Source organism: Pholcus phalangioides, unplaced genomic scaffold, assembly GCF_987345545.1.
Source record: "Pholcus phalangioides strain wild (caught in Gottingen) unplaced genomic scaffold, Ppha-v1.0 ptg000007l_1, whole genome shotgun sequence".
Lineage (NCBI taxonomy): Eukaryota > Metazoa > Arthropoda > Arachnida > Araneae > Pholcidae > Pholcus > Pholcus phalangioides.
Window position 1 is genome coordinate 44,953,429 of NW_028301600.1, and position 18,212 is coordinate 44,971,640.

At 34.9% G+C, this 18,212-nt stretch overlaps 1 protein-coding gene across 1 annotated transcript in view; it reads right to left on the reverse strand.

Annotated features, from left to right (window-relative positions):
• The window catches only part of garz (Sec7 domain-containing protein garz), a 122,511-nt gene that overhangs the window by 84,046 nt on the left and 20,253 nt on the right, over positions 1-18,212 (reverse strand). Inside the window, exons 9-17 of the mRNA XM_089233312.1 lie at positions 17,872-18,089; positions 14,663-14,761; positions 13,413-13,607; positions 12,190-12,346; positions 11,121-11,344; positions 10,754-10,956; positions 5,669-5,792; positions 1,844-1,969; positions 595-677 (exon numbers count right to left, since the gene is read on the reverse strand). Of these exons, the coding sequence (XP_089089438.1) occupies positions 595-677; positions 1,844-1,969; positions 5,669-5,792; positions 10,754-10,956; positions 11,121-11,344; positions 12,190-12,346; positions 13,413-13,607; positions 14,663-14,761; positions 17,872-18,089 (1,429 nt within the window). The remainder of the gene's footprint in view (positions 1-594; positions 678-1,843; positions 1,970-5,668; positions 5,793-10,753; positions 10,957-11,120; positions 11,345-12,189; positions 12,347-13,412; positions 13,608-14,662; positions 14,762-17,871; positions 18,090-18,212) is intronic.

Here is an 18,212-nt window from a genome sequence, read left to right on the forward strand (position 1 = left end):
CTATCACTGAACAGATCAACCTGAATGAATAATGTCTGATAACACTGATTCAGGACACTATCAAGACATAAACTCCTTGAATTTTATCTGATTAGTGGTTGGTGGAGTCATGGAACCTAATGTCTTTAATTTTTAATAAGTTTATAAATATATCTCCAGAAGTCACATGTTTTTCACCACTATGAGAACCAAATATGAGTAACCATAACTCCTCCTTGTCTCACCACTCTAACACATACAGCATATCACAAAAATTAAAAATAAAGTTTAGGAAAAAGAAAGAATTCACTTTATTCATTCCATTTTGGAAGAATGAAAATTAAGATGAATAATCAAACTTTTAAATAATGAACATGTGAGAAAATATTTCATTACAAGCATTTAAAAAAAAAAAAATCATGCCCTCCCCCCCCCCCCTCCCCAAAACTTATTCATGCTTAACTTCAATTCCTCAGTTCAACACCGATTTGAAATAGCCACATAAATCCATCCATACCTGAGTTAAATTCATAGCTGATCTGGATCTAAGGGCCATTTAGTTTGAAATTGTTAACTGAGAGGTGGCAATAAAATTACAATGTTCGGCATACTTACCGTATCGATGAGTAAATTTGTTCCAACAACTCTTTATCAAAATCTTTACCACCATTAACATCCTTAAGATTTTTTTTGAAATCCTGATAAAAGAAAATGTGATACAGATTCTAAATTTTCATTACAAGTGTCAAATAATTGAAAACTGGGTACATTCAACATTTCTGGCTTAGGACCTCAACGTGACTTGTTGCAGCTGATCTGCAAAAATATATGTTGTAGTGCAAAGTTTCTTAAAGTATGTATCAAAGCCCTTTTTTTTGACTCAGCTGTCGTGAGAGCATTTTCCCACTATTTAGGTATTTTTAATTACTTTTAATGAATCATAGAATTGAACACTTTTTGTCTCTTTTGGCCGAGGCCTGCCTTTACTTCTTATTGTCTGCGAAAGTCTTAAGAAGTTCATTTACTGACTTCTTGTATTTTTCACTTGGTGACTGCTGTCACATTATAAACATTTTCTCTTCTATCTCGTTCCCACGTTTGGATGAAATTCCAAAAGTAACGCATAATCCCTATAGACCAATTAGAAAATAACATTTCTCTCTGTCAGATCGCTCTAAATCTAAGTGTATCACACATTTCTTGGTGGGAACTTTTAGAGTAGGGAGGTCCAGCCCATCCAAGTCGGACTGACCTGAATTTCTTGGAAATTCAATTTAAAAATGTATCAAATTAGAATTTTCCTGCCACGGGGTGCTTCCAAGGGCAGGGGATGATGATGATGAGTATTATGCTTTTTTTTTTATGTCGAGTGGCTTTTGGTGATATTATCCTAGCTTTATTATAATTTCTATTTGAATAGCTTTTTAATATGATCCTTTTCAAATTATGAATTTGCTTTTTGTTTTAATTGATTTCCTATATAACAACCGACATTGCAAATTAAGCAATTAAAATGACACATTTATATTTTGTTCGTATGAAGCTTAATTGTTTTGAAGTTTAATAAATAATTAACATTTAATTGCAGAACAATGTAATAATGTCACCTCAGTATACTCAATGTGTATTGTTCATTTTCGTTTTTTCTAATTTGATTATGTCGTGATCCGGCTTCACGACACAGCCATCAACCTTAGTCAAAGGCATCATGGTGAGCTGTCAATATTGTATGCCCATTAGTTCTATGAATAACTATTGCTGAGAAGTAGCATTTGAATTGACTCTCTCTCTCTCAATAACGTGTTTTAAAATAACTCCCCCAAAACCACGAAAAAATATTTTTTTTAATATTTGGTGTACTCACTTCCAACGTCATGGGATTACTTTGTTTTTTTACGTTGTGATTGTGTTGATCAACATTTAATATGATTATTGCATATGCCAAAGTGAATGCAGCATCACTGTTAGCAAAAGGCTGACTGTTGCTGTTCTGAAATTTAAAAAAAATATCACAAATACATTTTTGTCATTCGTGTTGAAAAAAATTTAACATTACATACTAACTAATCAAAATATACACAACCAATCAAAATATACACAACCAATCAAAATTTCTCTTATGGGATATACACTTATGTGATCATGGGCAAAGATATGGGGGGACCCGTGGGGGCATTGTCTCTCCCCCACAGCATCAATGGTGGAGCTAACTGATCATATGTATGCATGTATATGCATACATATGATCATCATGGCTATATCTACGTCTGGATACACAATCCAGACTACAATAAGCACGGCTACAATCCTGCCTTTTTTCTTAAGCGATACATGTCCCACACAATTGGTGTTATGGTCTGGGGAACTATTGCATATGCTATCTATTCACCCTTAGTAGTGATTTGTGGCACTATGACCATGCAATGTCAATGATGTACTGCGGCCACATGTTGTGTCTTACAGCAGGGATCAAAAGGCTGCAAAAGTGTCTCTTGAGGATCGACACAGTTGATTGGCATGCATGTTTGCATGATTTGTCCCCAATAGAACATGTTTGGGACCATCTTTGAGGGCAAATCTGTCAACCAGCTACTGTGCGTGAACTAGAAGCATAATTACAGAAACTGTCGGCGGATGTGTCACAGGACTACATATGTAGCTTGTATGCATGTCTGCCCATATAAAATCTTGTATTGATTCTATGGAGAGCTCAACAGGGTACTAATTCTCTGTCATCAACTTTTTAAATTTTTCAGTAATTATTCTTTCAGTCTGAAATTCTAACCATTTGCACATTCTAACTTCACAATGTAAACCAAAAAATTTCATGCTTATCAGAATATCATGCATGCATCTTTCCTTTGAGGTACAGGATTTTTTCTTGCAAATCAGTGTATATTGAAGGCAATTTTGAGTAAGATATAAAATATCTTTCCAGGGGTTTCAAAATCTCTTAAAAAAATATTGTTTTAGAAGGATTTATGGATTTATATAGAGTCAAACAGGTCTTTTGTTTGCTTAAATGTATGCCAACACATTTATATGACATTTATGATTTCATCCGGTAAATTTTATGCAGAAAAAAATTTAGAAAACCAAAACATTCTAATTAGTTTGTTATTTTGATATGCTTTATGCGACAGAAAACTCTTCTTCATTATCAGGTGATGTTGGCAACATGTGTGATGCTGGAGCTACTATTCCTGAGAGTGAAGATAAGCGTTTTTTCCCATATTTCTCACTGATCAAATTCAGATCATGAACAATTTTTAAAAATTAATAAAAAATTGTGAGAAAGAGAGAATGAAGACAATGTTCCTATTAGATTTGTATTTGTATTTATGAAGAAAGAAAATTTAAAGACAAAAAACAACCACTCTTCACTTGTGCTAGGCACATATTGCTAGCTGGTTCTGGATTGTCATGTCTTCGCATACTGTTCATGCCATGGTCCTAGTCACCCGCTGATCCACTTACAGTTGATCATTGTCCCGGCTTCCGTTGTCAGGCCTACTGGTTTCCTGTTTCACCACGCTGAGTCTCCACGTCGCCGGATTGTGGCCTTTGCTCACTCTCTTCAAGGCAAATGATGTCATGCTCCGAGTGTTGTCATTCTTCAACTGTTGCTATGCCAGTGCATATAGACTATCAGGACTAACAAATGGACTGTTGCTATCAGTACGAGAAATCTTTTTAATGTTTCCATTATTTCATTAATCATTACCAGAATAATTTGTTTAAATTTGTTAATAAACTAATTTTTGTTAAACTTCAAATCTTTTTGGAATAATTTCTCTCTTACTGTATACCAATTCACCAGATCAGAACCTGGGTCGTGTGTAGTTTAAATTTGTTGCAACATGCTTGCATACTGTTTTGGTCACTCACATACTTACACAAGCTCTTGGTCACTCACCCTGAAGGTCACTCATTTGGCCATTCACATGCTTGCTCACACTCTAAGTCACTCTTATGTTCACTCACATGCTTTCACACTCTCCAGGTCACTCTTTTGGGCACTCCCTCCCCTAGTCCCTTGCTGTCTGAGTAGATTTATTGAGGGTTTATAAAAAAAATTCTCCACCCTTCTCCCATTCTACCAATTTTCTAGGCCACTCATATCCAATAATTTTCACCACTCTGAACTTGCCCGCTAAGCCTCCTGCAAATACGGCACTGGTTTTAGCTGAATTAAAGATGTATATAAAATTCTCGGTAATTAATCTTTTGGAGACAACACTAGTGGTTGGCATCATCAGGAGAATTGATAAAACTGGATCATTAGTCCTGCTGATCCACTTTTGATCCAGTTTTATCAATTCTCCTGATGATGCCAACCACTAGTGTTGGGGAAACGTTGAGAACTAACTCAAATGGATGACGGTCTTTGAACCCGAACAAACAATTTTCATCAAAAATCTTAGTTTTAACTTGAGAATTAATGTCTAAAATATGCTAGTAAGATGCTACCTGTTTAAGATTAGGTTTTTAAAAAAAACAATTAATAGTAAATTGATTATATTAGTGAAAGAAAGCTTTGTTTTGTTTGATTTTTCTACAAGCTAAAGTATATATAACTGCACAAAAAATTTAAATTGAGCACCTCATTCTCAGCGGGCCCAGAACTGTTATTAATGGGCACTCCAATTATTCACAATGGTATGAATAGAGATTTAAAATTCTTAGTAATAACCTTTTGGAGAATATTCGCATTGAAAAGAATGTTCAAGAATAGTATCTCACTCTAGAACGGCTAAAAAAGAAAATATTTTTATAATTAAGAATTTAACTTTTGAATTAATATCTGAAAAATAAGTTTGAGAATAAGTTAAAAATAATAATAATTACCTGATTATATTAGTAAAAAAACTATACCTTGTTCGAATTATCTTGAAACAAAAGTGACTATACAAAAGAAAGGACCATTCTCAATGAGCATTCTGACTTTAATTATTCAAATAGTAGTTAATTTTTGCACATTCTAGATTGTGATATATTTTTGCAGAATGTCTAAAACATTCATAATTTGCTGTCTAATTGTTTTATGTATTAATCTGCCAAACTGAAAATTAATATGGTTGCTGGAGCATTTTTTTTTGTTTTAAATCAACAAAAGCTTGAAAGGCTTCCTTAACTTCACTCCTGAAAAATGAACAGAAAATCATTCTTGAAGCTGTATGTAAAAGAATGTGAGAAAACAAAACCAACATGGCTGCTCTGAACAACTTACAAAGAAATAGGAGCCATACAGAATTTTAGTGTATTTTTCATTGAAGAAATTTACAGTGATGTATCTTCTTAGAATAAAGGTCATTATAAGAATAGTTTTCTTTGTCAGTCAACTTTGGTTTTATTTTTTTGCTTTGGACTTATTTCTCAAAACTTATGCAATTTTAAAATAATTTTTCAAGATTTTAATCTTTAAAGGTTTCTGAAATCCTCATAACTTTTGAAACCTCTCACCATGATCGAGAGAACATTCTCAAAGTAAAAGTTGTCATTATGAGATGATTATGCCAAAAACTGTTTTGTTTTAAATGTTTCAGGCAATGAAAACAATTATATTTCATAATATAAACAAAATTAGTATTTTTTTGGCATTATTTAAAAGAAAAAAGATTATTCTCCAATTTTTACATCCAAGAGAATATTCTCCCCTTACACCTCTAAGCTGGATACATTTGCTTACATGCCAATGTTCTGCAAAATGCTCCATGATAAGCGAAATCAGTGGAGCTTCTCCAGGCAAGCGAAAAGTTTCTAAATAAAGTCTTAAAGCTTCATCTATTCTTGTATTTTCAAAAGAGAATGACCTGCAAAAATAGAAAATAAAAATCTGACTATCAACAAATTTCTTTTTACATAAGTCTATACAACTAAAAAGTTCAATTGAGATTGGTTGATTGTTAGACATCTCTCTTTTTTTAAAGACAAGATTAAATGCCAAAACATACATTAGGATTTTAAACTTTTAAAATTCATATTAGTTACAGAGTCCAAGAACTTAGTCAAGGCATTATCTTCAAGTATAATGTGAACTGCTTTCCAGCGAGTCTAAATTAACTGATAAGCAAACTTGAGACTTCGTATGAATAGTCAATTATATTATGAATGCTTACAAATTCTATATATCTGAGGATGATGTCACACTGTTATCCATACAGAGTTTGTTTTTTATTATTAAAAACCTTTGTATAGATAGCAGAGAGTGACATCATCCTTGGATAAGTCGCCATCTGGTGGCATTGCCAGCAATTGAGCTTTGGCCTGAGTTAAGTATGACTGTCTATGTATGGTCCCGTTCAATGCACACGAGCTCCAAGGAAAGATTGAGATATTCGTTGCTTTCGTAGTCTAGTGCGCTCACCCGGAAAGTGAAAGGACGTGGGTTCAATTCCCCACAGGGGAAGTTGAATTTTCTCTTTCCTAAATATATCTTCGCATCAGCCAGCTATTAAAAACCTTTGTATTCATAATTTAGTTTTTAATAACTTGACATTTGTATAAGAGTTCATTCAGATTAGGTTTTACATTTCTAGACCCATTTTATGCCTAGAGAGTTACCTTTCAATGCAGTATGCGAGCATCAATTATAACAAAATGATGGAAACTATTTATTTCTGCACATATGCAGTATGACGCATTGCTTTCTCAATACACTAGTGCACTTTTACTTTAGTTATACTTGACATTTGCATTTTTTAAGAGCATCTTTTTTTCAGCCACCTTATTGGCTATTTTGCCTATTGCTGCCTTTGTATTTGTGAATAGATCTATTATGGAGACAAGCTCAGTAGGCTGCTGAATCGCTGATTGATGATATATGAAAAGAAAAATCTCTCTTGTGAAACAGAGGATGGTATACTCTGTCTATTTGCGCAGTTTATGGGTTAAAGGACCAGCTTAATGAACAGCTAGTTTTCAGAAGAGTAAAGAGTGGCTTTTTAAAGAGATTTTACTGTAATTCCAACAAGTTATAGTATGCAAGGATTCAAAGAGTAACTTTTAGTCAACCGAGAATAGAGAAGAAAATGACAAAAAAGGACAATACATATTTTTTCATGGCAAAAAAAAATATAAAATACAGTGGAACTATGGTTAACGAGCAAATTTGATGAAAAAAATGTTATTCCATATATGAGTGATGTTTTGCATTACAAGCAAAAATTTTATGCTTCGTTACTTAGTTTCGCTTTATCATAACTGGTTTTCAGTTTTCGTCAACACACATACTGTGTAATTTTGAGTAATATTTTCCCCTACAGTTTTCAGTCAGGGTATCTCATTCAAAAGAACCACCCAAATAAAGCTGTAGCACTGTGAAAGCAATGATTATGGCCAACAACAATACAATTTTTTCTTTTCTCAAAATCATAAAAATAAGGCAAAAACAAGTATCATTGGATAGGTTCTTTTTCAAAGTCATCAAAAGAAGTTTGCAGACAACAGTTTGACTTCATAAAATTGTCCTAAACAACAGTCCTCCCCTCTCTGATTATTTAGCATAAGCTAATTTGTAAACATCATGGTATTGTATAATTTATCTATGGTGTTATTGTATTATTCTATTAAAAGATTATTGTAGTGTGCATTATTTATATTATTCCATTGTATTATGGATTGAATGGCATTTTTATCAGTCATTTTTATGAAAAGGGGCCATTCAAGTACTACGTCAGTAAATTTTTAGCCATTTTTGACCCCCTCCCTCTTGTCGGCAAAATTTCGTCACCTCTGCCCCCTACCTCCTAACATATTGGTGGGATCAGAGACATACATGAAGGGCATGACCTAGAGCAGTGGTTTCTCAACTTTTTCTGACTCGCGGGGCCCTTTTCAGAGTATAATTTTTATGGCGGAGCCCTGTAACTCGAGGAGCCCTTTTTTGTATATTATTTATATCACGGTACCATTTAGACCTCTTTTTTTGTTTATCGAATTTATTGATTTATTTTATTACCCTCGAGTGGCCGCGGAGCACCTGTTGAGAACCGCTGACCTAGAGATTCATAGTCTTCATGCAATAAGCTTTTAACTGTGCAATATGAGGTTTGAAAGTAAGTCTCTTGTCAAATGTAATGCCAAGGAATTTAATGTTTTCCACAATTGGTATTTGACTATTGTTTAGGAACATCTCTGGATCATCATGTAGGTCTCGACACCAACAAAAGTGCATAGAGACAGTTTTGTCAGTGGAGAATGAGAAGCTGTTATTATGTGCCCACTTGCTGATCTTGTTGAGTGCGGTCTGTAATTGTCTCTTGGCTGTCGTCATGTTCACTGATTGATATATATATATATATATGATATTAACAGGTCATCCACGTGAAGTGTTCCAGTAACAGACATTGGGAGTTTAACACCCCATTGAGTATTAAAATAAACAGTAACACTTAAAATTCTACCTTGAGGTACACCTTGTTCTTGAAGTTGATAATGTGCTTCAGATCCGTGCGTGAAAGATGCGGTGAACCAGAAAGTTCTTAATAAAAATGGGCAAGTTGACCCGCAAGGCACAGTTATAGAGGTCAGAAAGAATTCCGTGCCTCCATATACGGTCGTAGGACTTTTCTATGTCAAAAAATATGGCAATCATGTGCTCCCTCTTCACAAATGCTTGTCTTATTGATGTCTCAAGGCGTAACATATTGCATGTTGTGGATGTAAACTGTCTAAAGAAGCTTTGATGTTTCGATTAAATATTGTTAACCTCAAGGTAGTGCATAAGGCAATAGCTGACCATGCGTTCCATGAGCTTACATAGACAACTGGTCAAAGCAATAGGTCTGTAACTGTTAGGTTGTTGAGGATTTTTGCCAGGCTTCGGGAATGCAAGAACTATGGCTGGTCACCAGATGTCAGGGAATGATTGACCCAGATCCGATTATACAATATGAGTAAATGTGAGAGTGATTCTGGTGAGAGATGCCAAATCATGGGAATAATGAATGGCATCAGACCCTGCAAATGAGTCAGGACTTCGCTGCGAGGCCATCGTCAGTTCATGAAGGGTGAACAATGAATTGTACACCTCCAGTGTAAAAGGCTGGAAAGTGTACGAATTGCATTCGGCTGATGATTTAATGCGATGAAACGATGGGGGATAATTTGCATCACTGGAGACAGCGGCGAAATGGGCGGCGATGGTGTCTGCAATATCCCTCACATCATTGATGATAGTGCTGCTATTGGTATTTAAAATGGTGAAAGGATGAGACTGATAACGACCATTGATTTTTCGGATCCAGTCCCAAATGATTTTAGATGAATTGATCCCTGTGTTAAACTTTTGCCAGGACTCACGTTAAGCCTGGTGCTTCTCGCTATTACCTTTGCTTTTAAAAATTCCAACTTGTCATGAGTAGGATACCGCTGGAACCTAGTCCATGCTTTCTTTTGTGCTTTAATTGTAAGACTACATTCGTGGTTCCCACCTGAGCGGGGCCCACAATGAGGGGTTGTACACAAAAGATGAGTACATAGACAGGACAAAACAAGATGTAAGATAAGTACTGTAAGATGTGTGGAAATAAACATGTAATCTGGGCTATTGAAAGTGAATGATATGAGCACAAATATACAAAGACAATGACGTGATAGATTTGGCATTACGCAGGGTGCACCACGAGGAGGCCTATCACATTGCACTCCAAGGGTGGTTGATGATGTAAGCATCACCCAACCCCCCCCCCTCCCCGTCATCAAAAAAAGTCAGCAAATCGGAAACCCCCCACATTGATACTGACATAATACTTGAATGACCCCATCGAATTACGCTCATTAATCAAAGTTCCATTGTATACATAAATTGATCAATATATTAGAGTGCGTATATATATATATATATATGCAGTGAAACTTCTCAAAAAGATGGCCACTCAACATTCTGTGGAAAAAGGGGTCGTCTCTGGAGGTAACTGCTGAAAACAAGTTCAGCGGAGGACAGGACAGTTTTTGGGGATAGGAAAAAACATCCAGGAGGGCAAATAAGTTCTCAATGTCACCAAAAATTCTTATGCCCAACTTATTTACAATGTCCAAAAAATAAATACATGTGCAGTAAAATGAGTGGATTTCCACTTACAATGTTTTTCATGACATTTTTTTGGAAAACATAAGTGGGATCCACTGTATATACCAGACTTTAAGGCAACTTTAAATACCAGATCCTCCAATCATTTTCTGTTCTTTCAAGCATATTCTTTCCTCTCATATTCTTTTACTCTCTCATTGTGTTCTCACGCACCTCTTCATGCTAAAAAGTGAAGAAAGTTTAAACAAAGCAAAAATTTTCACATCCTTCACCTATTCAATAAAGATCATAGGTTTACTCGTCTTTTCCTTCTCCCCCCTCCCCCAGTGACAAATTTCTACACTTTCTTATCAGCTAGCATCACAGTTTTAGCTTTCGTCATCCTATTTGCAAATGTTTCTGACCTGATACTGTCACACACATGAACAAAAAATTGTACTGATCCTAAAAGGTTTTTATGCTGATGCATAAAGACTAATGTTATACAGAGACAACTATCAGGTTTTAATGAATTTAAAAAACTCGCAAAAACTTGTTTTTCTTCACTCTTATTTTTAAGGAAGCGGCCACGGACAGGTTGGCCACTGACTACATGCGACAGTAGAATGGGGGTGGTTTTTGTATTATAAATCAATGAAACCTATTGTCCATTCCAAGAAAAACTGGCTGAGAAATAGAGGTGGCTACCTATGGAAATTTCACTGTATATGTGTGTGTGTATTACATATGTCATTCACAAACCTCACAAAAGCTTCAAGAACCTTCAAATTTTTTCTAGCAGAGATATATTCGCCAATCATTTTCTTATCCAGTTGAGGATTGTTCCGTAAAAAACAAGCCACTTCCTCTGGGTCTAGAGGCTTTCTCAACAAAGCATGTTCCTGTAAGAATGTGATGCCTTTGCTTGGCTGAACATTGAACTGCTCCGTTCCAGACGCTAAAATCTTTTTAAAACAAATCAGAAATATTTATTAACAAAAAATAAGACTTAAAAAATACACAAACACACATTGTCTTTTGTTTCCATTTGTGTGTTGTGTTTTTCAATCTTGCTTTTAACTAAGAAAATTATTTTATGCAAAACTCTTTCTTTTTTTATTTGGCTTACTTTTTTCTTATGCTTTATTGTCATAAGTTCCTCATGAGTGGGAATCTTTGAAGAAATTTTCTTTCTGCCATTTCCAGAAGAAACACACAAAGAGTTCTTTTCTTTATTTTCTTTTCCTCTAGCTTTTTCTTTTCTCCCATTTGCAAATGCTTGACCCACAATATAACCAGATGCTGCTTTCTGAAGAACACAGCTTTCTTGTACGCAATGTGTAATTCCTGGTTCTGATTAAAAAATTTAAATCTAAAACTAAAAATCGAAAACCTAAAAATGTTAATTTTTTTACTTCAGAGTCAGTATGTGAACTTAACTTTTATTAACTACAAATCTTGTTTTACAATTTGCCTGTGAGTGAATTCAATGGTGAAACAAATGCATTTTCATAATGTTGTGGGTCTGCAAAAAGGCTGTGTAAATATATATACATTTGGTAATGCAATATCAGAAGTCTGCAGTAATGTCCCAAAAAAAAACCTTAGTAAAGACCTGCAGATGGAGCATTCAGTAAACCATCTGGCGAAAAGATCCTGTCATTATCTGTCTTGAAGTTTTATGGGTTCCATAAATTATCACTGTTTGCTAGAATGAAGCCTTTGTCTTTGCCATTATAAGCCATCACACAACTTCTCAGAAGCTTAAATATTAGATTAGATAACTTCATTGTAGTTTCTGATTGAAAATTAATTAATAAAAACATGATTTTGATATCAAAAACATTGTCAATTTCGTTTTACCGGTCATTTTATGCACATCATAAAGACAGATTAGACCAGGACCCTCAGCTTGAAGCCATACTTCCACTCACAGAGGTTTAAACCAAAAGCTGCTGAGCCAACCACTTAGCTTGATTTATAAAATGAATTTGTTTTCTTTTGACAACAGAGCATTTTGAAAATGGTATTACCTAAACTTTGTTATACATCTAAATCATCATTATTTTAAATCATTGGCTGTTTCAAGGAATGGATATTTGAAATTGAAAATTTGGCGATACCCAGTTTCATGATGTATAGCTTCAATCGCAATCAATACATATTTTGCATTGTCTCAAGAAGGAAAAAGAACTTACTTCGTTCTAAATCATTAATGACATGCTTTTCGGAATTGAATTTGTTTTCACCAAGCATGCGGGAATGACAGTGGCTCTCAATATTTTCCAATACAGTTAGTAAGGCCTCCAGTGAAAGCACATGCACAGAATATAATCCAGAGAGGGGGAATGCATTCTGCAAAAAAATAAAAAATTTAAACATAAAACATCAAAACAATTTTTATACTGACATGTAACATACTCAAAGCCTTTCTCAGAACTCTACATTTTCATGATTCATCAAGGGGGAAAAAGTGAAGTCTTTAAAAGAAAAGTACAAGGATTTCAAAATACATTCTGATACAGTTGCTGATTTTCAATGAAAGAGAGATCCTCCCCCATTTCTTTTTCTATACTGATGAATTTTTGGCATCAAGTTTCTGTAATGATTTGTTAAGATATGTGCTATAAAAAGTCACCAAGTATGCCTTCAATTTATGCATGGATGCAGAAGTTTAAAGACAGAAGAAATTTTGATCATGCAAATTTCTTGATTTTTCACCAAGTGTCAATTACAGCGTCGTGTGAAAAACCACACCAAACATTACATTTGGGGCTGCCTCATTCATGTTCGACTGAGATGTGTCTCTGATTCGAACACTTTCTTCTGATGTTGATGGCGGGCCGTAATTTTTACCATGCTCAACATTTCCAGTGTCTTTAAACTTCTGCATCCATGCATAAATTATAAAGGCATACTAGGTAGATTTTTATGGTTCATCAGACAAAACTTTCTTTGCTCGGTTTTCGGTGATTTTGTTTCCACTGACCACAATACAGACTGCGCTTTCTCCTGTGCGGTTGTCATTTTCATTTCTTATTGCAGCTGCTAAGCAACTAGCGTCATCTACTTCTATTTGATTCGGATCCATAGTCCCGGTTGGGCCCAAGGTAATTGTTACTAAAAAAGTGTTCGATTTCATTCTTTTGCTGCAAACTGCACTTCATTTCACCTTTCCATAAATAATGTTTAGAATAATAAAGATCTTTTTCGGACACCCTATATATATAACACATTTTTTTTCTCAAGGTGGTTCTTAGGATTACTTTATATTCATAACTTGGCACACATTCAGATATCAATAGCAGCAAGACTGAACTGATATGTATTTCTTCCATATCAATGCAAAACTAATATCATATGAAAAGAGCTGAGATGTTAAGAATAAAAATAGCTGGTATTTTCACCAGAGCTCACTAACCTTTGACAATAACTTTGTAAGATCTTCAAACAAGTTGGAACAATACAGAGTACTGTCATAATTGATATAAAGCTCTGTAACAAGACCAGGAATATGCCACAGCTGGGTTATACATTCTAATGCGATTTCCCGTTGTTCATATGATATCTTAGATGACTCTGAAACAATGATTTCCATCACCATTTGTAGAAACATCTGAAACAAAAAACAAAAATTATAAAAAAAATCTGCATTTTTTTAGAATCTAATAAAAATTTTCAGGGAAGAAAACCACAAATCAAAATCCATTGAGTTGAAAAGAAAGTAATGTCGTAAGTGAAGACCAAGAGAAAGTGTAACTTTACTCATAAACACTGGGCAGAGATACAGAGGGGCATTGCCCTCAGCGTCGCGGTTAAAACCGACTGATCTAATATATTTTCATATATATGAACTGACATCATTATCCTCATGCCCCCCCCCCCCACAGACTTTCAAGTCTGTCTCCGCTTATATCATAAACTACTGGAAAATGGAAAAAGAACACCATTAAAAAACATGCTTAAACTCCAGTAATACAGGAGAAACTAAATATACTAACAAAGACAGTAATCAATGGCTTGAGGGATAATAATGTTTATTTTCTTTAAAAATGAACATCAATAATCTGAGATATATGATAACTTATAAACCTAATACATATATAAAGCATTTTAAAAATTTTTAATGCAAGGTAACAAAGTTTGAAACTTCCTACTTCAATGTGTTAAAATTTTATCTTTGAGTGAATTCCCAAAAAATAACAGTGAGATTTTTGAGGCCTTCTGCAGACCTTGGTACCATGGCAATTTAAAACGGCTTGATTTAAATCACTTGGTTTTTTTAAATAATTGATTTAAATAACGACAATAACGAAAATACTGACCAGCTTCCTGGAGTCTAACTATGCAACCTGGCTTAATGCCTGTTACCTGAAGGAAAGCTTTGTGCTTTTGCTTTGACCAGTTATCAATGTTTCTTTAAAAAGTGAAGTTTATTCTTAAATTCTGAGTGTTCTTTTTTAAATTTTTGGTAGTAGAAGTGCATGAATGGATGAGAGTTGCCTCAGAAGATGTATTTGGCAGAAGGGATAATAAAAGTTCTAATACAGCAAAAATTATAAACAATTCAGTAATTTCATTGAGTGATTTTGTTAAAAAATGCAAGTACTTTAAAAATCAATAGAACTAAGTTGACATGCAAAGTAATAAAACTGATTTTAATGAGCTTACTTCAAGTTGAAATTTCAGATGTAACCGCAGAGCCTCAAATAGAAGATAAAAAACTCTCATGACAAAAGTAAACACAGTCAATCTTTCATATGATAGAAGCTGTTTTGAAGACAAAAGAAAATTGAGGCATATTAAAAAACCAATTTTATAGTTCATTCGTGAAGATTGCAGTGAAAGGAAAGCTACGATGAAAGCACATCATTTGTTTCTATGTCAATGAAAGCCTTTTATATAAACTAAATATGGATGTGTGACTTTGATAAGGTATGGCTGATTCTCATCAAGCTCAGTTGAAAAAACATTTTGCATTTATCAAAAACATGTTACATAATTTCAGTGATAATTATAATATTGAAAAATATATATATTATTGATACTTTCAGAAATTTAAAAAATGGTTTTTTTTTAAATCAGTGAAGAATTTTAGGCGGGAAGTTACATTGTAAAGCAAAAAAATATTAAAATAGAAAAAAAATTATTGATACCTTGTGTTTGTGGGGTAATGTGCTTATTTTTCATTGATCAATGAAAAAAAACTATGGAGAAAAGAGCTTGGCCTCGTATAATCAAATGGTCATCCACTCAATTAAAATGGTTGATATTTGTGTTGAGACTAATAAAATACTTGTGACATGAAATTAAGTTAAAATTTAATTAACTGCTTAGAATTAAGTTAAAATTTAGTTGACAACTAAATTAATTAATTTAAACAGGCCTTTAATCATTGTTCATCCATGACTTACAAAATAATGAAGAAAAGAACAACATAGTTGGGCGGGATACATCCTCTACCCTTCTCGTTACTCCAAAGTTAATCATAAACAGACTATAATGAACACATAAAAAATTGACACTTCAATGTTGATAGCTAACCAAGACACCCTTGGGAGCTGTGAATCACACTTCAATAATGGAGCTTCAATAATGACCAGCTGTGCGACAATGTCTATCTTGGTTGATTATGCATGGCATTTCTCATGTAAAATGGCTACGCAGTTGAGATCTTTATTTCAATTGTTTTACTTGATGGTGCACTGCATCTGATTACTCTTGTCAATTAGTCAAATTTCTGGACAACAAGAATTTAAACAATCTATTTTTTTATATAAAGCATGGGTAAAATACAAGATTATAACAACTATGGTTCCTGAGACATTGTGACTCGTGACAATCTCTGTCCCTAACTACCTATGGATATCATAAGAACGAAAGACACTAATCAAAACCCATACCTCTTAAAGGGCCTCTTGCACTTTACTTTGGTATTGGCACAACAGATACATTTCGGTGACAGACACATTATTTACATCAAGAATTACAATAATCAATCGTTATTTATGTCAAACACTTTCTGTAATCAAACAGAATATCTGAATTCATTGCTGCCTTCTTCTGAGAAAAAAAACATTGAATGTTCATTCGGATCTATATAACTATATGCAAAACAAGATGGAAAAATTGAATCATAGCTTATTATTTTTTTTATTAAAGAATTATGTGAAATAAAAAGAAATAGTAAATGTAGATCAGCAAAACAAAAATATTTGCAAAGAACATTTTGAGGATATAGCCCCCAAATATGGAAGCAGCTGCTGTGGAACATTGTAATGGTAACCAATATATATTTTTTCTAAATAATTTGTTTCAAATTCAATCTACCAGTTTCCAACAACACTTTTCAGTATTTTTTTCAAAATCATTGATAACTCTGAAAATTTCTGTATGAATGCTTCTCATCAACCTCCAATACATGGGAACTATATTCCGCTGGGCAAGGACACATCCTTTCTACCCTTCTCTTTACTGTAAAACTTAACCACAAACATAATGAACCTAAAAAGACTTATTTTCAAAAAATGTGGTAACGCTTTTATAATTTAAGTCAACAAGCACTATATTTAGCTTTGTTTATGAAAGAAGCATAATCTGTATTGTCAGCTATAAGTATATAATAAACTGAAGAGCCAAAAAAACTGGTACAGGCATGCATATGCAAATAAAGAGATATGGAACCAATCAGAGTACGGCGCTGCGGTCGGCAACACCTATGTAACACAACAAGTGTCTGGCATAGTTGTTAGATCGGTTACTGCTGCTACAATGGCAGGCCGAGATTTAAGTGTGTTTGAACGTGGTGTTATAGGCAGCGCACGAGAGATGGGACATAGCATTTCCGAGGTAGCGATGGAATTTGGATTTTCACGTACGACCATTTCACGAGTGTACCGTGAATATCGAGAATCCGGTAAAAAATTTAATCTACGACATCGCTGCGGCCGGAAAAGATCATGCAAGAACGGGACCAACGACGACTGATGAGAATCATTAAACGTGACAGACGTGCAACCCTTTCGCAAATTGCTGCAGATTTCAATGCTGGGCCATCAACAAGTGTCAGCGTGTGAACCATTCAACGAAACATCATCGATATGGGCTTTCGGAGCCGAAGGCCCACTCGTGTACCCTTGATGACTGCACGACACAAAGCTTTATGCCTCGCCCGGACCCGACAACACAGACATTGGACTGTTGAGGACTGGAAACACGTTGCCTAGTATGATGAGTCTCGGTTCCAATTGCTTCGAGCTGATGGACGTGTACGAGTATGGAGACAACCTCATGAATACATGGACCTTACATGTCAACTGGGGACTGTTCAAGATGGTGGAGGCTCTGTGATGGTATGGGGCGTGTGCAGTTGGCGTGATATGGGACCCCTGATACGTCTAGATACGACTCTGACAGGTGACAGGTACGTAAGCATCCTGTCTGATCACCTGCACCCATTCATGTCCATTGTGCATTCCGGCAGACTTGGACAATTTCAGCAGGACAATGCGACACCCCACATGTCCAGAATTGCTACAAAGTGGCTCCAGGAACACTCTTCTGACTTTAGACACTTCCGCTGGCCACCTAAATCCCCAGACATGAACATTATTGAACATATCTGGGATGCCTTGCAACGTACTGTTCAGAAGAGATTTTCACCCACTCTTACTCCTATGGATTTATGGACAGCCCTGCAGGATTCATGGTGTCAATTACCTCCAGCACTACTTCAGACATTAGTCGAGTCCATGCCACGTCGTGTTGTGCCACTTATGCGGGCTCGCGGGGGCCCTACACGATATTAGGCAGGTGTACCAGTTTTTTTGGCTCTTCATTGTATATAAGCTCATCATATTACTATTAAAAATCCAGCTTACTGTGAAAAGATTTCTACACATTTCATCCTTCACAAGGATAAGCAAGGAACTAAATGAACCAAGATCATCAGCACCAGCTTCAAGAGCAACAGTAATCAAACTCAAACCAATTTGAATAGTCAAGTCAGTATTATGCCTATCTCGAGGATTTATCAATGAAATTAGTAAGCGAAAAAGTTCTCGCACACAAGGAAGCCCATAAGGTAGTGGTCCACAATCTAGAATACAAACAGTAGTAAATAAGCATACAAGTATGTAATTTAAAAAAAAAGTGTGATAATATAAAAATTAGATATCATATCTATCTCCCAAATAACATTGTGTTGTTAACAAAATCTAAC